General features: G+C 31.2%; 1 protein-coding gene across 2 annotated transcripts; it reads left to right on the forward strand.

Annotated features, from left to right (window-relative positions):
• Nucleotides 1–3,002: 3,002 nt before the first annotated feature.
• On the forward strand, nt 3,003–4,252 carry LOC108475402 (GATA transcription factor 15-like). Of its 2 annotated transcripts, XM_017777364.2 has the most exons (4): nt 3,003–3,178; nt 3,352–3,395; nt 3,484–3,633; nt 3,718–4,252. In XM_017777364.2, exons 2-4 carry the CDS (start codon nt 3,375–3,377, stop codon nt 4,015–4,017), a joined length of 471 nt encoding a protein of 156 aa, XP_017632853.1. In that variant the 5' UTR covers nt 3,003–3,178; nt 3,352–3,374; the 3' UTR covers nt 4,018–4,252. The 2 variants fall into 2 exon arrangements, with proteins under 2 accessions (XP_017632853.1, XP_017632852.1); XM_017777363.2 differs by having other exon boundaries at nt 3,003–3,395.
• Nucleotides 4,253–13,910: the final 9,658 nt, after the last annotated feature.

The following is a 13,910-nucleotide window of genomic DNA, read 5'->3' on the forward strand; positions in this document are numbered from 1 at the left end:
ATTATAAAAAGTACAATTCCATACTCAAAAGGTCAATAGAAGAATTTTGAGGAAATCATTTTATTTCATTTTATTTTATTTTATATTGACAGCGAAATATAAAAAAAGTGAAAATAATGTATTTCGAACCCGTGCATATTTAAAAATAATATATAATAAATAATGAAAAGTAAAGTTTAAAATTAATAATAATAATAATAATAATAATAATAATAATAATACATATGTAACATTTATGATCTTAAAATAAAAAAAATAGGTTAAATTGTGAGTAAAATATATATAATTAAATACATCAGTTTAAGAATATTAGATGCACTCTAATTATTTATCATGATTTGTCATTTTTCTTAAGTTGGTATCGCGTTGACTTGTGACACCAATTCAATCAATATCGTTATCAATATATACAAACAATGTGGTGGAACACTTTGAATAATAACAATTAAGTGTATAAAACGAGTTAATTGAACCAGACATCCCCAAACTATGAATCTTATTCTAAATTGGTCCCCAAACTTTAAAATGTTCTAATTACAGTTGTAAACTATCGATATTATATTATTCAGGTTCTTCCATTATTGGAACCATTAATTTAACCATTAAATGATACTTGAAAACTTATGTAACATAATTTAAAATGATTTGTAAAAAAAAAAGAAGGTAAAATGTTGTCGTATAACTTTCAAAATTAAAAACTAAAAGTAAAGTAAATTAAAGAGAGAGAGAGAGTTCTTGTAAAAGCTTCAAAAGCCTCAAAACCAAGATTATTTTTATAATATTCATTTTTCTTTAAAATTCTTATTTTAAATTATGTCACATTAGATTTGGCACATCATTTAACAATTAAATCAACAAATTTAGTAACAGAAGGATCTTATTAATATAATATCGATAGTTTGAGAATGTAATAAGAATGTTTTAAAGCTTGAGGACCAATTTAAAATGAAAGCCATATTTTAGGAATTTTTGGTGCAATTAACTCTAAAAATATCAAAACAAAGCTTTGGTTAAAGTGGTGATGAAAAGTTTTTATAAATTGTGATATCTGAGTTCGGATATTAACATATGTAAATTTTATACTGATTTTATTATAAATGTAAAAAGAAAAAAAGCCCTTATAATAGCTTAGTTCAAATATATAAGGGAAATTTAATAATTTTTCATCCAAGTTGTTGTGATACCTACTAAATCAAGAGTTTAAATAATATCATAGATAACCCAAACAAACATAAAACCGAAACGTATGATAAATATGATTTGTGTGAAAAATCTTCAACATCCAATTTGTCATTTGCGGTGTGTTTTGAAAAGGGTTATTATAAATTTTGACTCTTAAATTTGTCAATTAGGTCTGATTTGGTATTTGTACTTGTTTGGGGTTTACTTCGATGCCTAAACTTAACAAGTAAATATATTTTGATTTCTGAACTTGGAAAAATGTAAAAGATCGATGATATTACACTATGGACATATGCCATGCCACCACTTAAAAAAGTGAACTTAACAATATTGTGATATAATCTTAAAATGTTACATCATTAATTTTTATATATTTTTTAAGTTTAAGAATCAAAATGAACTTAATTATCAATTTTAAGTATCAAAATGGACAAAAAAGTATAAACATTAAAGCAAACTTAGTTATAAAGTTTAGGGCAAAAATTACTTGAAAATTACCTAGAGTTAACTGAGTAAGAAAATTTGAAAAAAATAAATAAAAAAGATATTTGAACTAATTTGTTTCGATGGTATTTGGAATACAAATTAAAAACTGGTAGCCACGTCAATTGAATTTTATAATTAATTTTAATTTTATAATATACAAATAAATATTTTACATTTGAAATAGTAAAAATAATATAAATTTTCTATATAACAAATATTTTTTCAAAAAAAAATATAAGGGTTATTTATTATTTACTTAAAATTATTTTTATAAAATATTTATGAAAAAACTTTTGGAAATTCGAAAAATGTTCCAAAGCAACAAAATAAATTTGATTTTGTCACCGTAAATAAAAAAATTCAAAATCTCAAAATTAGTATGGGAAATTTAATAAACAAATAACAATTTTTAATAATTGGACTTTTGGATAAATTGAGTAGACAGTTGGTCGAATCAGTTTCATCGTTCTTCAACAATAATTAAAAATTCATAAAAATAATAAAAAATTTAAAATAATGTATTAAAAATCTATAAAACCAGTTCAATTGTCGATTCTTTAATCTAGATTTCTAATTTTTTACATTTCTAAACAATTCGCTCGATCAGTTCAATTCTTATGCCTATATTAGTATACTAGTCAATTCTTAGTCTAATCAATTTGATCTTTTCAAATAACATTGCCGAAAAGAATTGAATTATAATGGACAGTTAAGAAAATTAAAAAAAAAAACTTGAATGAATCGAATTGATCTAACCCCGAAGTCAAGTGAAAAATGTTTGATATATCTGAAGCAAAATTTCATTTTTTAAGTTTTATAGATGAAGAAAACATTATTAAGATAACTTTGCCTCTCATTTAAAGATTCAACTTGATTCAAGGTAGGTTTGGATGGGCGATTGAGTGCGATGTGATGCGTTTAACTTATTTTTTGTCTCACGCTATAACATCACTACAGTAATTAATCTCACCGCCACTATTGTTTTTACATTAACAACAAGTAAACACATTGTCCATCCAAATTCACCATTAATTATCAATTTAATCGAGACACAATATAAATACAAAACATTAAAAAGGTGCTTCAATCAAATCTAAAAATTTTCCGGCAAAACAATCAGCAAAATCAAAATTTTGGAGCCAAAGTGCCAAACAAAAACAGAGAAAAAAAAGGGGAAAAAGAAAAAACAATGGCGCCCTTTTTGTTTATTTCATGTTGATTTTCTTTTGGCTTTAGGGAGAATTTGCCGGGTGGCAACAAGGGATAAAAAACTATACCTACCAGTGGTATTTTCGTCATTTGAGAAGCTCGGCGCTAGGGTTTCGCATCCCATTTATAAAGGAGTTTTCTAGATCTGCCCTGCGTGCGGTGTTTTGGTGTCGGTTTATTTATTTCCTCTGCTTTTCCTTTCCTTCAACCTTTCTCTCCAAATCTCTCCTCAGTCACAATTCACTGTCTCTCACTTTCCCTTCTTCGCCCCTTTTGCATGTCACCCCTTTTACTTTTTTAGGTTACCCACAACTTAAAACCCTCCCTACAGTCTCTCATTTCCTTTCTTCTTCTTCTTCTTCTTCTTCTTCATTGCTTTGATCTCTTAAATCTTTTTGTTTTTCTTATACAAACTAGCTTTATTTTCACTACTCATTTTTTGTTTCTGTGTTTCAAAACTTGGGTTGGTTTCAGATCCTCAAAATTTGAAGTAAAAAATGTTGGATCCAAGTGAAAAAGTGAGTGATCCATTGCTCTTACTAGGCTTTAGCTTCTCATAACTTGTTCATTTTAGCTGATTTTATTTATTTTTTCTTTTTCTAATAGGGATCAAGTTCTGAAGATCAAACCAAGAAATCGCCAGAATGGATTTCACCAAAAGGAAGTCCAAATCAAAGCATTGAAACCAAGAAAGTTTGTGCTGATTGTGGTACCTCTAAAACCCCTCTTTGGAGAGGTGGCCCAGCTGGTCCCAAGGTATTTTTCTATTCTCTATTTTTCTTAATTTGATCTGATTTAGTGCAGTTCATTCTTAATCCTTTTTTGGTGTTTCTTTTACAGTCTCTATGTAATGCATGTGGGATCAGAAGCAGGAAAAAGAGAAGAGCAATTCTGGGCTTAAACAAAGGAGAAGACAAGAAATCAAAGAAAGGGAATATCAATGGAAACAGCTACAACAGAAAAAGTAGTTCAAGCAACACCAAAAATTTAGGGGATAATTTGAAGCAAAGATTATTATCTTTAGGAAAAGAAGTTTTGATGCAAAGATCGAAGGTTGAAAAGCAAAGAAGCAAGTTAGGAGAAGAAGAACAAGCTGCTGTTCTTTTAATGGCTCTTTCTTATGGCTCTGTTTATGCTTAGCGTTTTCCTTTTTTTTTTAATTTAAAAATATATATTTAGAACAGAAATAATAGGATCTTTAATGGGTATCTAACCATTTTGAAATGTAATCTTTGGTTAATTTGTAGTTTTCTTTTTAGTGCTAACTTTATTGTTAATTGTGGGTGTTTGGAGAGAAGGATTTTAAGGAAGGGAAGTGTAAGAAAATGGAGGTTTTATTCTATTTTTCTTGAATCAACTTGTATTAGTTATTTGATATTTGTGTTTATTTTTTGTACTTTTATTTATTTATTTATTAAAATTTTATAACTTTGTCATTTGTGGAATGAATGTGTGGTTTATATTAATTTGTCCAAAAGGAAAAAAAAGGGGGAAATTCCCAAATCCAATTCTGGGTTTAGATCTCGGAAAAAGGAAGAAATAAAGGGTGTGGGGGAAATGGATAAGGATGAAATGAAAAGAAATTGGGAAAATGAAAATTTTGAGGAAATCCTAAAATTTTCCAAGGCGCCAAACAGCATAAAGTAGAAGTTACTTTTTGGTGGGGATTCAAATTTTTTTTTTCCAAAACTTGGCTGAAACCTTTTTGAGGTCGGAGAATTTGAATTTGAATATTACAATTAATATATTAATGATTAATGATCAATGATTAATTTTATGTTTTCCGAAATTTTATTTTATTTTTAAATTCAATGTATTAGTTTGGTGACTTGATTAAATGGGCCTATTATTATTCTTGAAAAATATGATTTAAATATATTATTAATTGTAATTAATTGAAAATTATGAATTTTTAAGTTATAAGAATAATCAATAAAATTATATATAATATATGTTTGAATAATTATTACTTGGTGTATGCTAATATTTCGTAAAATTAGTCATAAATACAGATTTAAATTTTTTTTCTAAATTTTAAGCCGGTTTTAAAGTTATTTAGAGAAATAAAGTGTTTTGTTGTTGACAAAATAAAAGCGCGAATGCATTTTGAAAAATGGTTTTTACAAAAGATGTTTTCTATTTAATAAGTATTTGACTTGGTTTGATAGTCAAATTTATCATTCTTATTCGATCATGGCAGGATAAGATAAAATAAAAAAACTCACATTAAATTTAGAGATGATTAGGTTTGAATTGATGACTTCTACCACGTCAAAGTGAAAAGTATAATTTGAATTAATTTTTCTCTCAAATAATTTATATTTTTAATTTTAATTCATGTTATTTTTAGGATTTTTTTTGTAATTATATGATGAAAAGTGTATATATATATTTTTCAATACTCTTATTAATAAAAAGTGCGTATTGTAACTCAAATAATCTCAAAATCGGCCCAAAACCTAATTTTAAAATAATTTTTTTTAATGATTTGCATGAATTTTGGGATGGTACGACGTACGAGATAACAAGTAGAGATTACTGAAATGATGATATTCTTGTGTTTTGCATTTCCAATTTCTATATTATTCGTATTTTTAAAATTTTTGTAAATGTGTCTTGAGTTTCACATTCCTATTTCGTGATTTTTAATCTTTATTTTTTAAATTTTAAAATTTTAAAATTTTAATTCTGATTCATTGATAATCGTTTAATTTTTTTATTTTCAAGAATATTATGCAGTATATATTATCATATTTATAATATTATGTCATTTTGTTATTTTTATATAATACTTACAAAAACACACACCATTTTAGTTAATAGGTTTAACAGCTTTCATTTGAGTCCATATTGAAATTTCAAAATTTGAAAAGTATATAAACTTAAAAGAATTAAATTGAAAAATAAGGACTTAATCTATAACTTACACCTAATAAGAGACTAACCATTTGACCTAATAGAGTTAATTACTACTGTTTGAATCAAAACTAAAATTTCAAAATAAAAAGTACAAAGATTAAAATTAATCAAATTAAAGTATAAACGCTAAATCCATAACTTACACATAATACATGAACTAAAGAGAAATCTAGTGCTTTTACGTATTATAATTCCAATGGAATGTGATTGATGAGAAAATCATTATCGTGAAAGTTACTTTTACAAAGATTTGGATTACATTAAAAAGTATTGATTAAAATTATCTTTATTAATAAAATATAAATTCATGTATTTTAATATTTTCAATAAATCTTATTATTAAGAAATATTTGAATTAATCCACAAAAATATGCTCATGTTTTGGTCGAATTTGTTACATGAATAGAGTTGGAAAAAAACCTTGTATATTAACTCAAGATTGTGAATATATAAAATTTACAAAATTTTGGTATAAATTCAATATATTCATGTGTTAATGTATATGACTTGAAATAATCTTGATATTAAATATTGATATCGATGGAATGTATTTTAAAAATATTTATCACAAAATATTCATTTTGAATCTTAATCCTAAATACAAATAAAAGAAAAATAATTTTGCCCTAGCAAATTCTTTATACTTTCTATCTATACAAGACTGATTATCAAGGGAACCATTTTTCATTGCTTGTGCGAAAATAACTCCTAAGAAAATACTACATTCTAAGGAAAGTAAATTAACTTTTATATACTACATATTGAAATCATATTTCAACTAATTAAATTATATGAAAAGTGATAATTTTTCATCATACTAACACTCTAAAAGAAAAATAAGTCATGATTTGGAGTCGGATTCAATAACATGAGCCGGGTCTCTAACATGAACGAGCATTGGGTCCAAGTCTTTAGCAAGGAAGCTGACAGTCGAAGCCCATAAATTAAAACTATGGTCGCAGCATCCCTCTAAGGTAGGACTTTTGTTTCAGTTCTGCCGAGTTATGGTTTAATTAGTAAAAATAATATTAGGATTAATTTTCTTTTTTGGGTAAGAAAAAGGTTACAAAAGCAATTACGCCTTGGTTCTCTTATTTAGTGCCACAAACAGACCCTTTTGTAGTGTTGCACAGCCACAAACAGTGTTTTTTGTTTCTTAAGCTAGACAAGGTTGTATTGGCCGCATTATTATCTCTCCCATTGCATGCCTGGATTGCCTCAATACAGTCACTTTCTATCTGCACCCGGCGTACCCTTTCGGACCAAAGCTTGTTCAATACTACAATATCCGAGGTTTTGACTAAACCCCACCATCCACTGTCCCTGCTCATCTCGCGCAACTCCATCCAATGATGCCATGCTCGTACTCGACTTAAGCACCATCAGTATTCAATTTAACCCAACCTACCTCCCGAAGTTCCCAACCATTACCTCTAAATTTTAGCCTCACGCTGTAGTGTTCACACACTAATTATCCCGTTGAAATATGCTTTTTGCCCAGCTAAATAACGTGGACCAGGTAACATCCTCAAAATTTGTTTCTAACATTATCATAAATCCAACAAAACAAATCAACAGAGAAAAACCTGGCTTAAGCATGAAGGAACCAGCTTTGTCCACTCCCTTGTCCACTCCCCGTACGCATTATAGCTGTCTCGTAGCACATGTATCGTGTCCTCCAATATGTTGATACACAGGTTGAGGGTTGAGATGGGCGGTTCATCCTCTTTAAAACTAGGCGAAGAGTGGTCTAGTAGGGTGGAGTCCGAGTTAAGGTAGGATGCCAGCCCCTTGCTCCAGGCCTTGAGCCATATACATTTGGGCTGACTTTATCTTGAGATGCCATATGTTATGTTGTGATTAGCCCGTAAAGTGATATTATGATGTGCTTTGAGTCACCTTATAATGATGGAATTAGAAAATATTTTTTGAGAGGCGGAATTAAATTGTATATTTTTACGATAATCTAACCATTTTAATAGTCTATATATTTATAATTTTTAAAAGATTAAATTAAATTTTTATTATATTTAGGGGGACCAAAGTGCAATTTACCATTAATAATTTAAAATTTTATAAATTATAAAAGGCCAAAATGGAAAATAATGGTGGGTCAAGACCCCTGCCAACCCCCTGGCTCCGCCATTGTCACCTTAGATGAAATGTGGTAGTTGAAATCTAGCGTGGTAAGTACGGGGTAGGGCCCATTTAGTCGTCAAGTCGAGGGGTTCCCTTAATGGGTTTGCTCACATTACTTGTGGAGCTGACCTTCTGAGTCGTTTGTACTTTTTGTGCAGCTTACCATCTAGCCTTGCTTGACGGGGTGTAACAATTGTCTCCTAATTGAGGGGAAGAATATACAATTACCTTCCTCAAGACATAGTCTAGGTCTTTGTGACCCGGGACTAGGGGAAGCATTTCCGAGGGAGAGTTATAATATTTTATAACATATATTTTAATTTTATAAATAACTTTCACATATTGATAAATATATCATTTAATTTTATAAGATTCATACGGGTTAGCACATGGGTTGATACACGGGTGTGTGAACCAAGTCAGTGAGTCACACGAGCTAGCACACGAGTTGACACACGGGCGAGTGAACTAAGTCAGTGAGTTACACGGGTGAGCATACGGTTGGACACACGAGCCTGTGGTATAACCACACGACCTTGTAGGAGCCACACGGTCTAGGCTCTGTCACATGACTTGGGTACACGACCGTGTGACCCCTATGGATGAAATTTTTCAATTTATCCAGAAATGCTCTGATTTGTTCCGATTTGGTCCCTGTTCACTTGAAAACTATTTTTAAGGCCACATAGACTTGATTTAAGGCTTGTAAATGCATGATTATTCCATTTTGATTTCATAAAATTAAATGATATATTTATAAATATATGAAAATTATTTATTAAATTAAATTGAAAAAATAATTGTCATTGGTTATAAAATGTTCTATTTTGTACAGTAATACTCTGTAACCTTATTCTAGCGACGAAAATGGGTTAGGATATTACATTTAGTGGTAGTAGAACTATGGTTTGGTCAATTCTCAGATTGAACATAGCGTATTTAAAGTTTAGAATTACATACCATATAAACTTGTGATAGTGTGATATTGGTTGATTCGATCTAACCCCTGTTTTCTTGTAGATATTTAAAGATGTCATTTGATACTGAACGAGATGAGACTAATGAAGTAAACAATAATATTCTGACTATTGATTCTGATGCGATTCATAGTATACTGTTTCCCCAGATGTCTAAAAATGAAGTAAAAAATATGTTCTTTGGTTTAATGGAACAGTGGTTTTCTAAATTCATGAGAAATAATCCAATGGCTCAGCAACCTCCACCCTCTGTTGTACCCCCTGTTGCACACCCTGTTGTACATCATGTTGTACCTTCTGTAGTATCTCTACCCTCTTCAATGGCTGAACTGAGTCGTCAAGTTCCTGTTGATAAAGTCAGAAAATATGGGGCTGAAGAATTTCGAGGCAGGACTCATCCATTAGAGTTGAATACTGGTTAAAAAACATTCAATTGATTTTTTATGAGATAACCTATTCTCTTGAAGATTATTTTAGATGTTCAACATCACTATTGAAAGACGAGGCTTACAACTGGTGGTTGATGTTGACAGCGTGTTACCGAGGCATAACATCAACTGGGAATTATTCAAAATAGAATTTAAAAAGAAGTTCATCAGTAAAAGGTATCTGGATCAAAAAAAGAAAGAATTCCTGGAATTGACACAAGGAAATAAGTTAGTGGCCTAGTACGAGAGAGAGTTTGTACACTTTAGTAAGTATGCTCTAGAAATTGTGCCGACAGAGGAATAAATGTGTATTCGTTTTGAAAACGGGTTAAATGATAAAATTAAGATGATGATTGGCAATAACAAAAATACGATAGTTTGTGGTGTTGTTTGATCGGACACAAAGTTGGAAGAAATCTATAATAATAAGAGGCAGAGGGAAAAGAAGGCTCGAAAATTCAATAAAAGAAAATTTTCTAAATAATTTTTTGCACCACTTTTGAAGAAAGCAAAAGAAGACAATAACCGTGTTACCATCCGGGTTTCTGAGCAATAACAGACCTTAACAGTCAGATCTAAAATTTCAGAGTCGATCTGCAAATAATGTAGCTAGTGTCCGTAATGCTTTAAAACTAGTGTGTGAACACTGTGGTAGATTTCATATTGGTGAGTGTAAGCTTAAAGAGGGTGCCTGTTTCAAATGTGGGGTAGTTAATCATTCTGTACGGAATTGTCTAAAAATACCGGAAGAAAAGGATCATCAGAGTGTAAAACCCCCGACTACACCGCAAAAAGACAGATGCCCTGGTCAAAGTAGTAACACATGTATAAATTGTGGCGATACTAGGGACATAACTACTAGATCTAAGGCTAGAGCACCTGTATGAACTTATGCTATACGGGCCAGAGAGGAGGCTACTGCACCTGGTATTGTTACCGATATATTTTATCTCTTTCATGTTACTGTATATGTTTGATTGACCCTGGGTCAACTTATTCATATATTTGCACTGCATTGGCAAGTAATAAAAATTTATCTGTCGAGTTACCTGAGTTTGATGTTCAAGGTACAAATCCACTGGGTCAAAGTGTACTAATTAACTTGTATGTCGTAAATGTCTACTGAGAGTTCAGGGTTGTTAAGTTCCCGCCCATTTGATGCTGCTACCCTTTCACGAATTTGATATAATCCTGGGAATGGATTGATTAACATTATATAATGCTGTAGTAAGTTAGAGATAGAAACAAATTGATTTGAGATGCCATTCAGGTGAGTTGATTACAATTGAGTCCGGTAGATTAAATAGTGTTACCAGGGTTGTTTCAACTATTTCTGCACGAAAGATGATTCGTAAGGGCTATGAGGCATTCTTGGCTTACATATTGGATACTCAAGATTTTGGGTCGAAGTTAGATTAGGTACCCATTGTTAATGAATTTATAGATGTATTTCTTGAGGAGTTACCGAGATTGCCACCTGAGCGTAAAATTGAATTTGTTATTGATTTGATACCTGAGACTGTACTGATATTGATTTCACCACATAGAATGGCACCAACCGAGTTGAAAGAACTTAAAGCACATTGCAAGACTTATTGTACAAAGGTTTCATCTGACCAAATGTATCTCATTGGGGTGCACTAGTGCTGTTCATGAAAAAGAAAGACGATTCGTTGAAACTGTGTATAGATTACAACAGACAGTTGAACAAGGTGACGATAAAGAACTAATATTCCTTGCCTCGTATTGATGAGTTGTTTGATCAGTTGAAAGATGCAATTGTGTTTTCTAAGATAGATTTTAGATCAAGATATTACCATATGCGAGTAAAAGACTGTGATGAACTGAAGACTGCATTTCGAACCTGATACGGTCACTATGAACTTTTGGCAATGCCTTTTGGATTAACTAATGCTCTTGCTGCTTTCATAGATTTGATGAACCAGACTTTTCAGCCTCAGTTAGATAGATTTATAGTTTTATATATTGATGATATACTGATCTACTTTAAAACAGAATCTGAGCATGCCCAGCATTTGAGAAATGTACTACAAATTCTACGCGAAAAACGTTTGTATGCAAAATTCATCAAATGTAAATTCTGGCTTCGAGAGGTTGGATTTCTTAGGCACGTGGTTTCTACAGATGGGAAAAGTGTTTATCCGAATAAGATCTCTGCCATTGTTAGCTGGAAGGCCCCAAAAAATTTTTAAGAAGTACGAAGTTTTCTGGGATTAGCAGGTTATTATCATTGCTTTGTTAAGAACTTCTCTATAATAGCCTCACCAATGACTAAGTTTCTACAGAAGAATGTTTGATTTGTCTAGATAAATGAGTGCCAATAGATTTTTATTCAGCTAAAGAGAATGTTGATAGAAGCTCCAATATTGACATAGTCTGAATTGGGAAAGAATTTGTTGTATACAGTGATGCGTCTATTAGTGGACTAGGGTGTGTATTAATGTAGGGCAGGAAAGTAATAGCTTATGCTTCTCGTTAGTTAAAACCATATGAGAGGAACTACCCGACTCACAACTTAGAGCTAGCAACTATTGTTTTTGCTCTGGAGATATGACATCATTATCTCTACAGTGAAAAATATCATATATTTACTAATCATAAAAGTCTGAAGTATCTGATGACTCAAAAGAAGCTGAATTTGAGACAGTAACGGTGGCTAGAACTACTAAAAGATTATGACCTTGTAATTGACTATCATCCGAGGGAAGCTACTATTGTTGCAGATGCATTAAGTTGAAAATCTTTATTCACTTTGAGAGCATTTAATGCTCATTTTTCAATGGAGAATGATTATTCTGTTTTAGCAGAATTGAAGGCTAGGCCATTATTTTTGCAGCAGATTCGGGAATTGCAAGATGACGACCCGAAGTTGATAGCTAAACAAGGGCAAATCTAGAATAATCCGAATACTAAATTTACCGTGGAAACTGAGAGTATGATGTATTTCCGTAAGTGGTTGTGTGTTCTAAATAATTCAGAACTAAAACGAGATATCTTATCAGAGGCTCACAATATTATATATTCCATTCATCTGGGTAGTATTAAGATGTTTAATGATCTGAAGAGAATGTATTGGTGGCCAGGTATGAAGTGTGAGATTTCTGAATTTGTAACTAATTGTCTGGTTTGCCAATAGGTGAAAGCTAAACACCAGGTACCGTCAGGATTATTATAGCTTATTACTATCCCTGAGTGGAAATAGGAGCGAGTTACGATGGACTTCGTTTCAGGATTACCAATGGCATAGAGAAAAAATTATTCGATTTGGGTTATTATCGATAAATTGACCAAATCAACTCATTTAGTTCCAATCCATACTGATTATTCGCTCGAGAAGTTAGCAAAGTTATATGTATCAGAGATTGTTAGACTATACGAAGTGTCGTTATCTATTATTTATGATAGAGATTCGAGATTTACCTCAAAATTTTGGGGTAAGCTTCACGAAACTCTGGGTATTAAACTTAATTTCAGTGCAATGTATCATTCGCAGACATATGGGCAATCAAAATGAGTAATATAGATTCTAGAAGATATGTTACGGTGCTATATACTTGAGTTTGAAGGTAGCTGGGAAATGTATCTACCGTTAGCAGAATTTGCGTATAATAACAACTATCAATCTAGCGTTAAAATGGCACCGTTTGAGGCTTTGTATGGAAAAAAATGTATAATACCGCTGTATTGGTCAGAGTTAAGTGAATCCAAGCTGATTGGTACTGATTTAGTTCGGGAGACTAAAGATAAGGTACGGATAATTTATGACTGTTTGAAGGCAGCATCGGATCTTAAAAAATCGTATGTTAATTTAAAAATGAAAGATATAGAGTTCGTTGTTGGCGATTTAGTGTTCTTGAAAGTTTCACCTTGGAAGAAAGTACTCCGATTTGGCAGAAAAGGAAACTTGAGTCCAAGGTTTATCAGGCCGTATGAGATCACAAAGAGGATTGGTCCTGTAGCATACAAATTAGCGTTACCTCTAGAACTTGAAAAGATCCACAATGTTATTCACATTTCAATGCTGAGCAGGTATAGGTCAGATCTTTCACATGTGATCACTCTTTGTGATGTTGAGATACAGTCAGACTTATCGTATTCTGAAGAACTGATCAGAGTTTTGGCACTGAAATAAAAGAATTTCGGAACAAGAGAGTACCGTTAGTTAAAGTTCTTTGGAATCGTCACGGGGTTGAGGAAGCTACATAGGAAACTGAAGACTCAATGAGATTACGATACCCGAATCTATTTACTAGTAAGAAATTTTAGGTATGAAATTTCCTAAGGGAGGAGAGTTATGATAGCTCGATTTCTAGTAGTGTCGAAAATAATGGTTTCGAGGCCACAATTCTGATATAATAATCCGTAAATATTATTTATTTAATATTTATGATATCTTTAGGGTCGTATTAAATTTTAGTTAGAAATTTTTATCATTTAAATAGTTTATTGAGTAAAAAAACTAAATCGTAAAAGCTGCAAAAGTTAGGTTATTTAATTAAAGAGGCTAAATGAATAATTTAACCCATTTGAGTTAAGTTAGTGGATTTAA

This window comes from Gossypium arboreum, chromosome 3 (genome assembly GCF_025698485.1).
Source record: "Gossypium arboreum isolate Shixiya-1 chromosome 3, ASM2569848v2, whole genome shotgun sequence".
NCBI classification, from domain to species: Eukaryota; Viridiplantae; Streptophyta; class Magnoliopsida; order Malvales; family Malvaceae; genus Gossypium; species Gossypium arboreum.